The 18,640-nt window shown below is 50.5% G+C and overlaps 1 protein-coding gene across 5 annotated transcripts in view; it reads right to left on the minus strand.

The window, feature by feature from the left end:
- Positions 1-415: 415 nt before the first annotated feature.
- GRIPAP1 (GRIP1 associated protein 1) overlaps positions 416-18,640 on the minus strand; it is a 28,731-nt gene continuing 10,506 nt past the window's right edge. For 2 of the 5 annotated variants that reach the window (XM_054471570.1, XM_063660493.1), the window contains exons 7-26: positions 17,860-18,044; positions 17,619-17,666; positions 16,903-16,934; positions 16,766-16,813; positions 16,542-16,641; positions 15,052-15,129; positions 14,492-14,584; positions 11,973-12,107; positions 10,485-10,580; positions 9,938-10,150; positions 9,689-9,802; positions 8,499-8,576; positions 8,300-8,395; positions 8,120-8,176; positions 7,919-8,018; positions 5,007-5,137; positions 2,922-3,044; positions 2,698-2,791; positions 1,848-2,002; positions 416-975 (exon numbers count right to left, since the gene is read on the minus strand). In XM_054471570.1, coding sequence (XP_054327545.1) covers positions 883-975; positions 1,848-2,002; positions 2,698-2,791; positions 2,922-3,044; positions 5,007-5,137; positions 7,919-8,018; positions 8,120-8,176; positions 8,300-8,395; positions 8,499-8,576; positions 9,689-9,802; positions 9,938-10,150; positions 10,485-10,580; positions 11,973-12,107; positions 14,492-14,584; positions 15,052-15,129; positions 16,542-16,641; positions 16,766-16,813; positions 16,903-16,934; positions 17,619-17,666; positions 17,860-18,044 — 2,069 coding nt within the window. In that variant the 3' untranslated portion in view covers positions 416-882. The remainder of the gene's footprint in view (positions 976-1,847; positions 2,003-2,697; positions 2,792-2,921; positions 3,045-5,006; positions 5,138-7,918; positions 8,019-8,119; positions 8,177-8,299; positions 8,396-8,498; positions 8,577-9,688; positions 9,803-9,937; positions 10,151-10,484; positions 10,581-11,972; positions 12,108-14,491; positions 14,585-15,051; positions 15,130-16,541; positions 16,642-16,765; positions 16,814-16,902; positions 16,935-17,618; positions 17,667-17,859; positions 18,045-18,640) is intronic. The other 3 variants (XM_063660492.1, XM_054471572.1, XM_054471571.2) reach the window with 3 other exon arrangements.

Raw genomic sequence — 18,640 nt, forward strand, 5'->3', positions numbered from 1 at the left:
ATCTGTCCATTTACATCTCTACTATCCATCCTCTATCCACCTACCAATCTATCTACCCATTTATTCATCCAACCACCTATCCATCCATCCATTTATTTCCCAATCTATCCATCATCAGTCCATGCAACCGTCCACTTATTCATCCATCGGTCCATCCAACCACTTATCCATCCTCCCGTCTGTCTACTTATCTATACCCACAATCCCATACATATCTACCCATGTACATATCTGCAGGTATTTCAGCTCCACTCAGTTTGAGGGGCTGGTCAGCAGTAAATGGAGACAGGCTGGATGAGGGTGGGGAAAAGAGAGTAACGTTGCAGCCAGAGACCTCCCTCCCTATTCCAATGGTGTGAACCTCCCCGCCCCCAGCACATCCCTCCTGGTTGAGAAGAACGAGACGAGACAGTCAGTGGGTGGGCCCGTCTGGCCAGATGGTATTTTGGCTGCACAGCCTTTACACACACACACACGTGTTGCTAGAACGCTGAACATGGACCACACACCCACCCAACATCCCCAATCCCAAATGCAGAGTAGCCAGGCTCCAGACATAAATTAAAAAATAAAATAAAATAAAATAAAAAAGAGTTGGTCTCTGGGAAGGAGAGCTCATGCAGAGATGAAGACAGAAGCCCTTGGGAGCCAGGACCAAGAAGAAGGAGAAATCCCTGCCCCTTCCCTCCGGATCCCCTCTCCCTGGTGGCCTCTGCCCTAAGACAGGATCATTAACACTAACCATCAGGCCTCTAGCCCCTTTAATGTCCAGTCTCCCAAGCTATTTGATTTTGGCTCCAGCCCTCATTTTTCCACCACAGCCCAAGGGAATGGCATCCTAGGGGGTAGGAAGGGGAGGACGTGGGTGCAGCCTGCAGGTCTTTAGCTGGTTTCTCCTGGCTCTAGGTCTGGGTCAGGAGGCCCCACGCACTCCTTGCTGAGCCGCACAATTTCCTGGGACAGAACTTCCATATCCTAAGAAACAAATGAACCATCAGGGGCCAGAGAAGGGGACAGTCTGCTCCCTTGCCAAACGTAGGGTATCATCTGTGATTTCCCTCACACCCTTTCATTAATCAATGCTCAGCTGTGTCTGGCCTGGGATGGGAAGGTACTTGGAGAAGCTCACAGCACCCCCAACAGTGGGCTGGGCTCAGAAAAGTCATGAGGATGGGTGGGGAGCTACAGATAATGGGAGTGGGATGCCTCCTGTGGCATGGTGCTGCTGCAGGATACACTACCACTCTGGCCACCTGCTCTTCTACTAAGTGTGAGCTTGCTTCTCAAAGGCAGGAGCTGGGTCTGACCCCTTTCTGACTCTCAGAGATGGGGAAAGTCTTTGGGTGGCAGGTTGGGCAGAAAGCTGTGTGTGTGGACCCATGGGCATGGGGGATCTATGGTAGACAAATTGGTGGACGAATGAATTGTCCAGAGGACAGATGGAGATCAACAGGTGGGCAGGCAGGTAACTGGGTGGGTGAAAGGTAACACAAGGGGCAATTGATGACTAGATAAGAGAATGATATGTCAAGAAATGGGTAGCAGGACATGGGGTAAACAATGAGATGAGTAAGTAGTAGATTGGGTAGATGGACAGATGGGCAAATGGTTGGGTGAATGTGTAGATAAATGGATGAGCGGATACATGGAAGGAACGAATAGATAATAAGTTGATGAGAGGGTGGAAGATGAGAGTATGATGGAGTAGTTGATGAGTGGGTAGGAGCATAGCTGGGAGGACAGGCTGGGTGGGTGGGCAAGGGGACTGGCGGATGACCCAGGGGCTATGTGGCTGGGTAGGCAGGTGGCTGGGTGAACAGATGGGTAGGCTGGCAGGCCACACTCGCCTTGTGCAAGTGCATATTCTTGGTGAGCTGCTCCTCCAGCATGTTCTGCAGCTTCTTGTTCATCTCCCGAAGGTTCTCGTCGCCTGGCTTCACTAGGTCTCTCAGGACGCTGCCCAGCCCGCTGCGGTCTGTGTGGCCTGCTGCCACAGACACATCTGCAAGGGCCCAGGCTGAAAACCACCCCCTCGGCAGAGCCAGAGGAGAGCCAGGCAGAGCCAGAGGAGAAAAGAGGGAGACGAATACCAGGGGAGAAGGGAGCAGGAAAAGCCATGTCATGTAGGACAGAGGCTTTGACATACAAAATCTAGCTCTGTCACTCACTAGCTCTATGGCCCCGAGAAATGAGGATAACTAACTTGTGGAACTGGAAAGATGCACATGACTGCATGTGAAGCACAGAACACACAGAAAGTCCTCAGCACATGTTGGTCAGTATGATTCTGATTAATAAAGAAAAATCTGTGAAGGAGAAGGTTTGAAAGAAAACAAAAGCAATGAAGATACAGAGGAGGAAAACTATATAGACAGCAAGACAAGATGAAGGAGTGGGGTGAAAAAGAGAAACGGAGAAGAGAGAAGGGAGAGAGAGAGGAGAGGAAGATGAGGCACAGGGAGAGGAAAGGAGAAAGTGGACAGAGAGACACAATGGAGAGTGGAGAGATGACAGAGAAAGAGAGAAGAGGGAGGAGGCGAGATCAAGAGATTTCCTGTTCTCCCCTCCACAGGCCATGGTCTTGTCAGTAGCTTTGCTGAGTTCCGAGAGGAGAGGAGAGAAGCCGCAGCACAGAATGGAGAGGGAGAGCCAGGTGAAGGCTGGACCAGGGCTGAGGGCTGGGGAGGGGACACTGACCGATCCGGCTGTCCATGACGTAGGTCTCAATGATGGCGCTCTTCCGGCAGAGGTCCTCTGCCATGGAAGCACTGCTCACCTCCAGGTGCTTCACCTGCAAGATGGCCCAGCCCACCTGAGACCCCTCTACTGTACATGTTCACACATGAGGCAGGCCCGGGCAGACCCCACACCCCCAAGGGCACTTCAAGTGGGGATGGGCAGGCAGAGCAGGCAGGCAGCACCTTCTCCTCCAGCATCCATTTCTCCTGCTGTGTCTCTGCCAGCCGCTGAAAGAGCTCAGCCACTTCCTCATCTGACAGCTCTGCTGGCCGAGGGGGCTGGGCTTGAGGGCTGCTGGATAAGGACTGCAGGAAAGAGAATGGGAGAGGCCAGCCCCGGGCTCAGCACCACCAACCCCAGACAGGTGTCAGGGACTGGGGAGGAGAACCAGGCCAGAGGTGGGTGAGAGAACGTGGGCCCTGAAGCTGGGACTGTAGGCCCATCTTGGTACCCTCAGACACTGTTTTCTCCTCTGCCTAAATGGGGGTAGAGAATAACCACATCAGAGCCTTGTGGAGAGGATTAAAGGAAGATCCCAAAGCAAATGAGATCTAACTTCCAGCTGACAGGAAAACTGGAAGAGAGGGACATGTTAAATCATACCACCAGGAAGCCAGCAGAAAAACCCAAAAGGTAGCATACTTCCTGTGGGGTGACAGCGCTGGCCTCTTCAACAAGTTGGTCTCAGGAAAAAAGGGACCGCACTAAAGAGATTTAAGGGCCATAAAACAACCAGATGTAACATGTGCTCTGAATCTGAATGCTAGTTTTCATAAAACCAGCAAGAAAGGACATTCTGGGGCCAACTAGAGAAATCTGGTTAAGGTCAAAGTATTAGACAACATGAATTTATTTTATTTATTTATTTATTTATTTATTTTTTGAGACAGAATTTCGCTCTTGTTGCCCAGGCTGGAGTGCAATGGCAAGATCTTGGCTCACTGCAACCTCCAACTCCCGGGATCAAGTGATTCTCCTGCCTCAGCCTCCCGAGTAGCTGGAATTACAGGCACGCGCCACTACGCCCAGCTAATTTTTGTATTTTTAGTAGAGACGGGGTTTCACCATGTTGGCCAGGCTGGTCTTGAACTCCTGACCTCAAGTGATCTGCCCGCCTCGGCCTCCCAAAGTACTGGGATTATAGGCAGGAGCCACCGCACTCAGTCAATGACATGAAAATGTATCAAATTGGGAAGGTAGAGAAAACAGTTGAATAAAAACAGGTTAATCTCATCTAGGTTTTAAAAAGAGAGAGAATTCTGGAAGGGTATGAACTAAGAATTTATTTTATTTATTTATTTTTTGAGATGGAGTCTCACTGTTGCCCAGGCTAGAGTGCAGTGGTGTGATCTCGGCTCATTGCAACCTCTACCTCCCAGGTTCAAGCGATTCTCTTGCCTCAACCTTTCAAGTAGCTGGGACTACAGGCACGCACCACCACGCCTGGCTAATTTTTGTATTTTAGTAGAGACGAGGTTTTGCTATGTTGGCCAGGCCAGTTCTTAAACTCCTAACCTCAAGTGATCTGCCCACCTCAGCCTCCCAAAGTGCTGGGGTTACAGGCATGAGCCACCGCGCCCAGCCCTGAACTAAGAATTTATAATGGTGACTTTTGGATGGTGAAAATATTATTTTTTTGACATTTAAGGTTTTTTTGTTTTTGTTTTTGTTTTAAATAGAGTCAGAGTTTCACCATGTTTCCCAGGCTGGTCTTAAACTCCTGAGCTCAAGTGATCCGCCCACCTTGGCCTCCCAAAGTGCTAGGATTATAGGGATGAGCCACCACACCCGGCCAGACATTTAAGGTTTTAAAAAAATCTTTGCTCATTTGTGGTTTTTAAAAAATGTACTACAATGCGCACAAACTATTTGTGGAACAATAAAAAAGTTATTTCCAAAGGAAAGTGGCTGGTAAGGAGGCTGACATGACAGCCGGCAATAATAATTAGTGATCATTACAAGTTGGAAAAAGGGACCTTCTCCTTGGATGGTGTACCTACTATGAGCCACATACTTTATGGCACCAGAGAAGGGGGAATTAGCCCACAGATGATGAAACAGAAAGTCAGAGAGAGAGAGAGAATGATTGGCCCGTCCTGCATGTAGCAATCTGAATCCAAGTTGGTGGGCTTGGGGAAAAGTTGACAAGAAAATATGTGTGCTGCGCCCAAAGTAGGAGATAGATTTAGGTGAGGAGAAAAGGGGAGGGGTTCTCAGATTTTTGGGTTGAGAGAAGCTGGAGCTGTAGGTTCTTCCTTTCCCCTTACCCTGGCTGGAACAGCCGAGCTCTCCTTTTCCCGCAAGATCTCCCGGTAGCTGAAGGAGGAGATGCTACTGCTGTCTCCTGTCTGGGTCCGGCTTGGTGAGTTCATCTCTGAGAGAACCAGCTCCTCAAGGCCTGGGCGGTGGAGGGAAGAGAAACTTGAGTCCCAATACCCCTGAGTCCCAGGGCAGCAACCAGCAGGAAGAGGCAGAAATAGATTTAACAGACATGGAAAGAGAGACACCTGGGCATGGGGAAAGGCAGAAGCAGACAGGAGGACAGGGAGAGACAGAGACAGAAAAAAGAGCTGAGGCTGGGCGCACTGGCTCACACCTGTAATCCCAGCACTTTGGGAGGCTGAGGTGGGCTGATTACTTGATGTCAGGAATTCGAGAACAGCCTGGCCAACAGGAAGAAACCCCGTCTCTACTAAAAATACAAAAATTAGCCAGGTGTGGTTGTGTGTGCCTGTAATTCCAGCGATTCAGGAGGCTGAGGCAGGAGAATCGCTTGAACCCGGGAGGCGGAGGTTACAGTGAGCTGAGATCGCACCATTGAACTCCAGCCTGGGTGACAGAGTGAGACTCTGTCTCAAAAAAAAAAAAAAGAAAGAAAGAAAAGAAAAGAAAGAACTGCCTTTCTGGAGAAACACATACAAAATGAGAGGGAGAAAATGGAAGAGGTTGGAGAAAGACAACGATGTGGGTACACATGGGTCTCAAGTGGCAGACACACTTGGACACAGGGTTCAGAGAAAGGAAGACAGCTAGAGAGGGCACAGGGCACATCCTCTTGCAGAAAGAAAATGCCAGAGATGGAAAGCCAGAGCAGATGACAGAAACTAACAGAGACCCTGGAGAAAGAAATGAGCCAGAGCAGAGACAGAGACAGAGAGAAAAAAAGATGCCGGGCGCGGTGGCTCACGCCTGTAATCCCAGCACTTTGGGAGGCCGAGGCAGGCGGATCACGAGGTCAGGAGTTCGAGACCATCCTGGCTAAAACGGTGAAACCCCGTCTCTACTAAAAATACAAAAAATGAGGTGGGCGTGGTGGCGGGTGCCTGTAGTCCCAGCTACTCAGGAGGCTGAGGCAGGAGAATGGTGTGAACCCGGGAGGCGGAGGTTGCAGTGAGCCAAGATCGCGCCACTGCACTCCAGCCTGGGCGACAGAGCGAGACTCTGTCTCAAAAAAAAAAAAAAAAGATGCAAGCAGGCTCTCTTACCCACGCACCTAAATCTCAGTTTAATCTAATGGACAAGGTGAATGTATTGAATGTATGGTATACAATTGTAACTTTTCCCAAGATTCTTTTTTTTTTTTAAGACAGAGTTTCAGTCTTGTCACCCAGGCTGGAGTGCAATGGCGCAGTCTTGGCTCACTGCAACCCCTGCCTCCTGGGTTCAGGCAATTCTCCTGACTCAGCCTCCCGAAGTAGCTGGGATTACAGGCGCCCGCCACCACATCCAGCGAATTTTTTTGTATTTTTAGTTGAGACGGGGTTTCACCGTGTTGGCCAGGCTGGTCTTGAACTCCTGACCTCAGGAGATCCACCCACCTTGGCCTCCCAAAGTGCTGGGATTACACCTTTCCCAAGATTCTTACATTCATCTGTGATAAAACAGAAACAAAACTCCTTTTTAAAGACAGGTTACTTCAGGAGACCGAGTGCCTCAGCGAGAAATTGATTTGGTGAGAGATACACATCTGTTTTGCCACATCACTTAAAGCCCTCAAGGATCTCTGGCAAGGGTAGGGTGACTGAGTGGGGATCCATAGGTATCACGAGTGGGGGAACAAGGGACCAAGTTTTCTCTGAGTCTGTAATCTAAGAGATGCACCAGAGCCATCACTGCATTTTACTTACTTAAATGTATTTATAGGCCATCCCCGTCTAAAAAAAGGCTGAAGCAATTAAAGTTGGGTGTGTGTGTGTGTGTGTGTGTGTGTGTGTGTGTGTGTGTCTTCTGCTTGAAGTGGCAGAAATAACAGATTGGATTAGCTGTATAATGAAAACACCACAGTGTTGCTGACTGTGTATAAGTCTGTCTCCATAGCTCAACTAGGGGCTTCTGGAGGGCAGAGACTCAGGGAGTTTTATATCAGGGACCCTGTACTTGAGCATGGAGATTTATAGAATGAGAGATTGTATACAATAGATTTAGAAACGCCAAGTGAGGTGTGGGAGTGTGTAATGTAGTATATACAGTGAGGAGACAGACAGAGATATAAACAGAAGAGAGACGAAGAGGAGACAGAGTGGCGGGAAGAGATAAAGGGACAGAGAAAAGAAAGGGCGGGGGCCGGGCCCAGTGGCTCATGCCTATAATCCCAACACTTTGGGAGGCTGAGGCGGGCGGATTACCTGAGGTCAGGAGTTCGGGACCAGCCTGACCAACATGGAGAAACCCCGTCTCTACTAAAAATACAAAATTAGCTGGGCGTGGTGGTGCATGCCTGTAATCCCAGCTATTCAGGAGGCTGAGGCAGGAGAATTGCTTGAACCTGGGAGGCAGAGGTTGCAGTGAGCCGAGATCACACCATTGCACTCCAGCCTGGGCAACAAGAGTGAAACTCTGTCTCAAAAAAAAAAAAAAAAAAAAGAAAAGGAGAAAACTAGAGAAAGAAAGCAAGGAGATAAAGGCAAATATAGAGGAAAGAGAGAGAACAAACTGAGACAGAGGCAGAGACAGAAACAGAGAAGAGACGGCAAAAACGAGACAGAAAGATAGAAATAAAGAGAGAATGCAGAGAAAGAATCAGAGGAGAGACAGAGAAAAGGTAAAAGACAGATGGAGTTCCAGAGCAACAGAAGCAGGAAAGCACAGCTGAGGAAGATGCAGGACTAACCTGCAGCCTGCAGGCCCAGGCCCTGCCTCCCCCATGCCTCAGCCTCCTCTCCCTGTCCTAGTCCCTCACCTGAGCGGCTCTTGCTGTTAGTGAGGATGTCCTGCAGCCGCTCCTGCAGCTTATCTGCTCGTTTCCGCTCCAAATGCAGTTGCCGCTTGAGGTCCTTGAGCTGTGGGGGACAGGGGTAAGATGAGGACTGAGACCCAGTGGGCCCATAGGAGGGAGGCTACAGGTAGGAGGGAGCCGTCCTTGGGCACCCCTCCGTCTTACCGCAGCACTGCCCTTCTTCTCCAGGATCCTCTGCCCATCCACTGTGTCCTTCACCTCCTGTGGGAGAAAGCAGGCATGGTTGGTGGGTGCCAGAAGGGCTGCCTGAAGCATGCTCCCTCCCTGCCCCTCCTGCACACTGAGGATCAGGGGTGTGTCTGGGGCTGTGCAGGGACCACTGACCTGCTTCAGGCTGCTAATGGTCTTCAGGTGGCAGTCCCGCTCCTCCTGGGCCTGCTGGAGCTGATCCCGCACATCCTGTAGCTCCTCCTCCTTGCCCTGCAAAGCAGAAAGCAGCTTAGGCATTGGCTTGGGAAGCCTCTGTCCTCCCAGGAGGGCCCGTCACTGTCTGGAGAGAGGAACACCATCATGCAAGAGGCACCTTCAGCTCGGCAGCGTGCTGCTCCCGACACTGCTTGAGGGCTTCCTCTTGTTCCTGCTGCTGCTGCTGCAGGGATTCCTACAAGACAAGTCCCAGGTCTGGCCACAGCCCCCCAGAAGCTATCATGCCCAGTTAGGGGTATGAGGGACTGCAATGGGGGCCCAGAGGTATGCAGAAATGACCCTCCTGCAGGGAACCCCACACGCCCTTAGGCAATATGCAGAAGTGTCACATCTAAAGTTGCACCATTCACATGGTTGACTTAGATTTGCATTTACATTTTATTTTATTTAACAAAACATAACACAGCGCTTACTACATGCCAAGAATGTTCTAAGGGTTTTACATATATTAACTCATTTTCTATAATCCTCCCGTAATACCTAGATGGTAGATATTATTGTTATCCCCTTTCTACCATTGATGAAAACAGGCCACAGAGAGGTCAGATAACTTGCCCAAGGTCACACAGCTAGGAAATGGCCCAGCCAGGATTCAAACCTAGACAAACAACTGGCTCCAGCCTGTGCTCTTCACTGCTACATAACAATGCTTTTCAATGTATTATGAGATTTCCAGAAAATAGCAACAAAGGTTCTTTTTCCGAGACAGAGTCTCGCTCCATCACCTAGGCTGGAGTGCAGCACACGATCTCAGCTCACTGCAACCTCTGCCTCCTGGGTTCAAGTGATTCTTCTGCCTCAGCTTCCTGAGTAGCTGGAATTACAGGCGCCAGCCACCACGCCCGGCTAATTTTTGTATTTTTAGTAGAGACAGGGTTTCACCATGTTGGCCAGGCTGGTCTCGAACTCCTGACCTCAAGTGATCTGCCCACCTCGGCCTCCCAAAGTGCTGGGATTACAGGCGTGAGCCACCGCACCCAGCAGGTTCTTGTTCAAATAACATCAGTGTATTTCATTAATTTCCTGACAGAAGTACAGTTTCAGGAGAAAGAGGTGCGTTTCCAAATTTGCCCAAAGGCAGGGCAGGCTTAACACGTGACAGTCTGTCCTATCTGATGGCCATCCCCTGATCTACTCCAGAGGGCTACTATTGAGCCAGGGGACTGTGGGGATATCCCTAAGTCCAGAAAATCTCGGGAAGTTCCAGGGCCTGACCACTCCTGCTTCTATGGTTTGACATGAGGGCCCCAATCAGCCTCTGTTCCTCACCAGGCATCACCAACTCACCTCGGCTTCCTTCAAGCGCCGTTCAAACCAGCCCTTGGCTCCATCCATGGAGTGTACCTGAGCTTGAAGTTCTTCCACTGTCTGCTGAAGAGTCTCCAGCTCCCGTGTCCGGGCCTGGGATGGGGCAGACTGTCATGGGCCAGGCAGGCAGAGGAGCGGGCACCTGATGCATGCTACCCACTGGTCTATCAGCAACGCTGTGGTTCCCAGGTTTTAGAGGAAGAAGGGCATCGTCATCTACCCACCCACCTTCTCCTCCCGGATCTGCCCACGGAGCTCCTCCTCCTGACGCTTCTTGTCTTCATGCAGCTCTCGGAGCTCACGCTCATAGCGGGCACGCACCCCCAGCACCTCCTTCTCATGCCGTAGACGAACTGCTCCCAGCTCTTCCTTGTGCTGGGACTTCTCTTGCAGCGTTTCCATTGCTAGCTCATCCAGCATGGCCTTCCGCTTCTCAGCACTCTGGGGGCCAGGACGATGGCAGTCAACTTCCTTCCACAACATCGAAAAAAGGCCTCCAACCCTCTTCCCATGCCCAAGGAACTAGCCAAACTCCACACCCTCCCATCCCCATTGAACTGGCTAAGGCACTCACCTATCCTTATAGAACTGGTCACTTTCTTTCTTTCCCCTCCCACTCTCATGGATTTGGCCAAGAAACTGGTCAACCACAAACCAGTCAATTTTCCTTTCCCTCCTATCCCCACATATTTTGTTATATCACCTCCTCCCATCTCCATGGACTGAGCCAATTCCTACCCCCCATCCCCTCCCCTCAACCCTCATGTTCCCCTACCTTCCGAGCCTCCTGTAATTCCTGGGTCAACTGCTCCTTCTCCTGCCCTATTTCTTGAAGTTGTTCCAGCAGCCGACTATTGGCCCGTAATGACTCCTAATGCAGACACCAAAGGGAAAGAGTTTGATAAAGAGCATCCAGTAGGTGCTAGTCACCCAGGACCATCTGGTAGACCATCTCCCTTCTCCCTGGTAAAGTTGGTATTGTGATCTCAATTTCTGGATAAGAAATATAGCAGAGACTGCTAGTTGCTCCCCAGTATTCATTCTCCCTTACTTCCCTAGCAATAAAATTTATCATCGGGCATACAGCTGTCTAGCAGATGTTTCCCCTCCTCTCTTATGGTTAGGTGTGGCCATGTGATTTATTTCTGTATGTGGAAGTGGTGAGTGTAATTTAGGTTATGCTCTTAAAGGAAAGGGGCACACTCTTCCCTGCCCCTTTCCTCCTTCCTTCCAGATAGAATACAAACATGATGGTCGGGGAGCTTCAGCAACCGTCTTGGATGCCAAGATAAAAGTCTTGTGTTGAAGGTGGAGGAACAGCAATGGAGAAAGAACCTGGGTCACAGATGACTGGAAAGCCATCATTCCATCCCTGAACAACCTACCTGGACTTTTAATGAGAGAGAACTTAATTTGTATCTTATTTAATCTACTATTATTCTGGTTTCTATTATGGAATCAGAATGGATATCCCTTGGGAGGCTGAGCCGGGTGGATCTCCTGAGGTCAGGAGTTCGAGACCAGCCTGACCAACATGGTGAAACCCTGTCTCTACTAAAAATACCAAATTAGCTGGGCGTGGTGCCAGGCGCCTGTAATCCCAGTTACTCGGGAGGCTGAGGCAGGAGAATCGCTTGAACCCAGGAGGCGGAGGTTGCAGTGAGCTGAGATCGCACTACTGCACTCCAGCCTGGGCAACAGAGTGAGACTCCATCTCAAAAAAAAAAAAAAAAAAAAAAAGGAGGCCGGGCATGGTGGCTCACGCCTGAAAAACCAGCACTTTGGGAGGCTGAGGCGGGCAGATCACAAGGTCAGGAGATCGAAACCATCCTGGCTAACACGGCGAAAGCCCGTCTCTACTAAAAATACAAAAAATTAGGTGGGCGTGGTGGCAGGCGCCTGTAGTCCCAGCTACTCGGGAGGCTGAGGCAGGAGAATGGCGAGAACCCGGGAGGCGGAGCTTGCAGTGAGCTGAGATCACGCCACTGCACTCCAGACTGGGTGACAGAGCGAGACTCCATCTCAAAAAAAATAAAATAAAAATTAAAAAAATGAAAAAGAATTGATATCCTAACTAACTGAAAGGCTTAGTTTCAGAGAAGTGAAATGACTTGTCCCAGAACACACAGGTGCTAATAAGTTAGGGAGCCAGACTGGAACCTAGGTCCTCCTGACTCCAGTCTTCCCACTCTACCTTACTGGGGACTTCACTGGGCCATTACTAGGGAACTAGGAAGCGATAGGCCAGAGCCAAAGGTGTTACCTGGAGCTGGGAGTTGAGGTCATCTTTCTGTCCCATAAGGTCCTCGTACTCAGCCTGCCGCTGCTGCAACTCAGCTGCCAGCCCAGTGGTCTGTTCCCGGAGCATATTCAGTTCTTGGGTCTTTGCTGTTTGGATCTGGAGAAAGTAGTGGTGATGAGAAGTAGAGTGAAAGGGACCCCAGGGGCCAGGGACAGGTGGGAAGAGAACCAGAAGAGAGAGGAAATTTCAAACAGAAAAACAATGAAGAGAATGGGTAAATGTGGTAGGTTCATACAATGGAATACCACACAACAATAAGAGAACAGACGTGTGCTGCACGTGGATAAACTTACATAGTGCTGCCAGAAAGAAGTCAGAGACAAAGAGCAGCTGATTCCATTTATATGAAGTTAAAGAACAAGCGAAATGAATCTTATGTTGCTAGAGATCAGAATAATGGTTACTTCTGGGGGAGTACTGACTTTGAAGGGGTAAAGGGGACCTTCTGGGGTACTAAAAGTGCTTTATACTTTGATCTGGGTGGTGGCTATGGTGGCGGGGAGAGAGAGAGAGAGAAAAGAGAGAGACGGAGAGAGAGAGAGAGGAAGAGAGGATTCACTGAGTGTACACTTAAGATTAGTACATTTCATGCACTTCACTAGAGAGAAACTAGAAAGAAAGAAAAGCAGAAGCCGGGCGCGGTGGCTCATGCCTGTAATCCCAGCACTTTGGGAGGCCTAGGCGGGTGGATCATGAGGTCAGGAGTTCGAGACCAGCCTGGCCAAGATGGTGAAACCCCGTCTCTACTAAAAATACAAAAATTAGCTGGGCATGGTGGCACACGGCTGTAGTCCCAGCTACTTGGGAGGCTGAGGCAGGAGAATCGCTTGAACCCGGGAGGCGGAGGTTGCAGTGGGCCGAGATCGTGCCATAGCACTCCAGCCTGGACGACAAGACCGAGACTCCGTCTACGAAAAAAAAAAAAAAAAGAAAAGCAGAGATAGGCCAAGCACAGTGGCTCACACCTATAATCCCAGCACTTTGGGAGGCCGAGGTGGGAAGATAGCTTGAGGCCAGAAGTTTAAGCCAGTCTGGGTAACATAGTGAGACCCTGTCTCTACAAAATAATTTTTTTTTCTCTTTTTTGAGATGGAGTCTTGCTCTGTCACCCAGGCTGGAGTGCAGTGGCGCGATCTCGGCTCACTACAACCTCCGCCTCCCAGGTTCAAGCAATTCTCCTGCCTCAGCCTCCCGAATAGCTGGGATTTCAGGCGTGCGCCACCATGCCCAGCTAATTTTTTTTGTATTTTTAGTAGAGACGGGGCTTCACCATATTGGCCAGGCTGGTCTTGAACTCCGAACCCCAGGTGATCCGCCCGTCTCAGCCTTCCAAAGTGCTGGGACTACAGGCGTGAGCCACTGTGCCCGGCCTAATTTTTGTATTTTTAGTAAAGACAAGGTTTTGCCATGTTGGCTAGGCTGGTCTCGAACACCTGATGTCAGGTGATCCACCCACCTCTGCCTCCCAAAGTGCTGGGATTACAGGTGTGAGCCATCACGCCCGGCCAATAAGTTTGTTTTTTGTTTTGTTTTGTTTTGTTTTTGAGACAGAGTTTCACTCTTGTTGCCCAGGCTTGAGTGCAATGGCACAATCTTGGCTCACCGCACCCTCCACCTCCTGGGCTCAAGCAATTCTCCCATCTCAGCCTCCCGAGTAGCTTGGATTACAGGTGCCCACCACCACACCCAGCTAATTTTGTGTTTTTAGTAGAGACGACGGGGTTTCTCTATGTTGGTCAGGCTGGTCTCGAACTCCTGACCTCAGGTGATCCGCCCCCCTCGGCCTCCCAAAGTGCTAGGATTACAGAATTGAGCCACCATGCCCGGCTTTTTTTTTTTTTTTTTTTTTTTTTTTTTTTGAGACAGAGTCTCGCTCTGTTGCCCAGGCTGGAGTGCAATGGCACGATCTCGGCTTACTGCAACCTCCAGCTCCTGAGTTCAAGAGATTCTCCTGTCTCAGCCTCCCGAGTAGCTGGGATTACAGGCCACACCGCCACGCCCAGCTAATTTTTTGTATTTTAGTAGAGATGGGGTTTCACCGTGTTGCCCAGGCTGGTCTTGAACTCCTGAGCTCAGGCCATCCACACACCTTGGCCTCCCAAAGTGCTAGGATTACAGGCATGAGCCACCATGCCTTTTTTTTTTTTTTTTTTTTTTTGAGACAGAGTATTGCTCTGTCGCCCAGGCTGGAGTACAGTGGTGCGATCTCGGCTCACTGCAACCTCTGCCTCCTGGGTCCTGGTTCAAGCAATCCTCCTGCCTCAGCCTCCCCAATAAAATTTTTAAAAGTTAAAAAAAAAAAAAAAAGTAGGGATGGATGGCCAGAGAGAAGAGGGCTGGACGTCAACCGAAAGGAGCAACAGAAACAAAGACAGGAGAACAGCATGGGGTCCAGACCACCCTACCCTGATGTGGACCAGAAGCAGATGGAGATGGGGGAACCAGAGAGGGATCAGCAAGGGCCCCCAGGTGTTCTTTACCTGCTCCAGGGCAGCCAGGCTAGTCCTCAAGGCATTATTCTCAGCCAAAAGCCCTTCCACTTGCTCCTGTGCATCTGCACTCTGGATGGATACCTGGCCCCACGCCCATAGCAGGTGAGAGTGGGTCCAGAACAGGGGGACAGGACCTACCCACCACCAAGAAAGAAAGGACACACACACACACACACACACACACACACACACCACCAAGAAAGAAAGGACACACACACACACACACACACACACCACCAAGAAAGAAAGGACACACACACACACACACCACCAAGAAAGAAAGGACACACACACACACACACACACCACCAAGAAAGGACACACACACACACACACACACACACACACACACACACACACACACACACACACACACACACACACACACACACACACACACACACACACACACACACACACACACACACACACACACACACACGCCTGGGGGAAGCAAGACCCCTGGGACCTTGCCTGCCTATGTGGTACCCACTCAGGCTGCCCCCATCCTGAACCTCAGCTCCCTGAGCCCACCCAATACAACATACCTGATCTTGTAGGGCCCGCAAAGCGGCTGCATGTTCCAGGCGCTCCCCCTGCCACTGATCTCTCAGCTCTGCCAAGCTCTGTGGAGACCAGGGGAGCCCATTTTACACCTCAGCCTCTCCTGGGGTGCATACAACCGTACAGACTCTCTGTTGGACCACCCAACAGCATGTTCCCAGCACCTGTGGGTCTCAGACTATCCAGCCAGCAGCAATCTCAGGTTCACCCAGATGCCAGGTCACTACCCTCAGGGGCCTCAGACACAGTCAGCCCCTCTATCCCAGTGTCCAAGATCTCAGGCACAGCTAGGCTCCTGGCCCTAGCTGCTACACGGTTCAAACTCACTCAGCTCCCATCCATAAGAGGTCTCATACTCACCCAGATTCTAGCTTGGGAGCTCCAGGATTCTCAGACACAGTCAGCCCCACAGATCTCAGATGTAGTCAGCACCCAAGGATGACAGTTTCTCCCAGCCTCCCAGTCCCACCACCAGGGGTTTCAGACACACTCATCTCCCACGTCCCTACCTCCCAGGTGAGATCCACCCAAACTCATAGTCCCAGATCCTAGAGGTCTCAAACTCACAACCTCCTAGTTTCCAGGTCCTGGTGAACTCTCAGACTGACCCCTTCACCTGTCACTCTGCTCCCCAGTCTCTTGGAATCTTCAGACCCAGCTAACCACCAGTTCCTGGGGGGTCTCAGCTTTACCCAGACTTCTGTCTCAGACCCCATGTTCCCAGTTTCTAGGGACTTCAGAACCACAAGCCACCATATCTTCCATTCCAAGGGACCTCAGACTCACCTTTTCTAGAAGGAAACCCAGAGGCTTCAGAATCATCCAGCCCCAAGTCCTCAGGAGCCTCAGACCCACCTAAACTTTTGCTCCAGGCCCTGGGGGTCTCAGACTGACCAGCTTTTTGTTCACAGCCCTCAAGGATCTCAGGACTACCTAGCCCATATGATCCCACTTCCTAGGTGTCTTAGGCCCAAGCCAGCGCCCAGATCCTGAGGGTCTCAAATGCACTCAGCCTTCAGCCCCAACTGTCTCACCTTTGAAAGTTGTATATCTACCCAGCCATGTCCTCAGACCTTGGGAGTCCCAAATTTATTGACATCCCAGCCCCTAAAGATTTCAAAGTCACCCAGCACCCAGGGAGTTCAGACTTACCCCAATTCCTGGTCCTAGGCCCTAGTGACCACAGATTCATCCAGACTGTGGTCTCAAACCTCCAGGAGTTTCAGATTTACATAAACTTATAGCACACAGCCCCCTAAGTCCTTAGCCCCCTGAGATCTTACACTCATGAAGACTCCTATAACAATTCCTAGGGCTCTCCAGTTCCCATTTTCCTAGCTCCTGGGGGGCCCTAGAACCCATTTCCAACACAGGAAATCTCAGACTCCCCAGCCAGCCTCCATGGACCTCAGACCTCTGCAGGCTCCCAATCCTGGCCCCTACCCCAGGGATCTCAGAACCCAGCCACCGTCACCTGATTGGCAGCCTCAAGTTCCTGCTGCAGCTTCTGGGTTCGAGCCAACTGGGCTTTGTGATCAGCTTCCTTCCGTTGTTGTAATTCCTCAATCTTGTTCCTAGGAGTGATGGGGAGGGGGTGTGTTGGGCATGGCTTGAGGCCCAGTCTCCTAGCTCTGCCCCTGTAGTCTTCACTGGGCACTGTCCCAATTGTCCACCAATGCCCGCAAATCTGGCAGTTACCTGCTGTCATTAAATAGAGTCTCCTTTTCTGTCTGCAGACGGCAAAAACTGGGCATGGAAGGACAGATGTAAATGGGTCAGTTCTGTAAGTTAATTCCCCCCTCGGCCCCCAGTACCCTTGGGAAAAAGAAATTTACCTTTCTTGTTTCTTTTTCAGTTTCTCGGAGAGCTGGGGAGAGGGGTACAGACAAGTGATAACATTGAGAATAATATAAAGACAAACCTAAAATTAATAAATATAGATACTTCTTATTGAGTCATTTTTGGAAGCCAGGATTTACTTATGTTGTCTTGTGGAATCCTCAAAATAGCCCTGACAAGTGAGTAGTACCAGTTTTACAAATGGGGAAACTGAGTCTTGGAAAGGTTAAGTAATTTGGTTGCTCAGCAGGTCAGCAACAAGAATATTATCTCCACCCAGATCCTTCAGGCTCCAAAGCCCAGTATTTATGCTCCCAACATAGTGGCCAATGGCCATGTTATAGAATGGCTAGGCTGGGAGGCCTGGAAAGCCGGATATCATGACTGGGTGCCGCACCCCTGGGTCTCCAGGTCCTAAGATAAGAGCCAGGAGTCTGTAAATGCTTGCACGAATGAATGAATGAGTGAATGGGCAAAGCTGAGAGGAGATGGATGGGATGAAACTTATCATGCACAAGATATAGTGGGACCACATTAGCTCATTCCATACTGAAAGTAACTCTGAGACATAGGTGTGAGTCTCTCCATTTCACAGATGATGAAACCTAGGCTTTGATGGGGTACAATGCCCCTTCTGCCCTAGGATTGGGAATGGAATGGGAAAGAATCCAGCAGATTGGGAGCAGAATGGGAAAGAGCCAAGCAGCCGCACCTTAGCAAGTTCCTCTTGCAGCCTGGATGTTTCAGCCTGCTTTGAGCTCTGCAGGGAAGGATGAGGGATGGGAGGGTTATTGTTAGCAAGGACAAGGAGAAGCCTTCCCCTGCCCTCCTGCCTCCCTCACCCCATCAGCCCACAAGATGGTGATGTCACAGCCATCTCCGTGGGACTATAGACAGAGGTAGAACATCTGCCCTGCCTTCTGGCATTCCAGCTCCAACAGACTCAGATTCACCTCTAAGTCTTGCAGCTGTTCCCAGAGCAATCTCTTCTCCTCTTTCTCCATTTCCCATTTCAGCTCCACCTCTGCCAACGGCATGGGGGCCAGGACGGTGGGGGCAGGGCCCCCTGGGGGGTCCCCCTGGCCCTCACTGACAGCTGAGAACTTCCCGGCTTCTTTCCCATAGCGCTCCTGCAGGGCTGGTGAGTAGAACAGGGATATATGATGGATGAGGTAGTCTCTGAAGTCCCTTGCCATGCCTCGAATAGAGGGAGAACTGGCCTTCAACCCCTCTGGTGGCAGAGTCCCTGTGCCAAATGACCACATGCCTAAAAGACGAAAGTTCAGCTCTATCCATGCCTCTCACTTTTTTTTTTTTTTTTTTTGAGACAGGGACTTGCTCTGTCACCCAGGCTGGAGTGCAGTGGAATGATCACAGTTCACTGCAACCTTGACCTCCTGGGCTCAAGTGATTCTCCCACCTCACTCTCCCAAGTAGCTGGGATCAGAGGCGTGTGCCATCATGCCGGGCTAATTTTTTAATTTTTTTGTAGAGACAAGGTCTCGCTACATTGCCCAGACTGGTCTTGAACTCCTGAGCTCAAGCAATCCTCCTGCCTCAGCCTCCCCCAAAAATCTTTTTCCCTGGCTGGGCACGGTGGCTCACGCCTGTAATCCCAGCACTTTGGGAGGCCAAGGCAGGTGGATCATGAGGTCAGGAGTTCAAGACCAGCCTGACCAACATGGTGAAACCCTGTCTCTACTAAAAATACAAGAATTAGCCGGGCGTGGTGGC

Source organism: Pongo pygmaeus, chromosome X (genome assembly GCF_028885625.2).
Source record: "Pongo pygmaeus isolate AG05252 chromosome X, NHGRI_mPonPyg2-v2.0_pri, whole genome shotgun sequence".
NCBI lineage: Eukaryota > Metazoa > Chordata > Mammalia > Primates > Hominidae > Pongo > Pongo pygmaeus.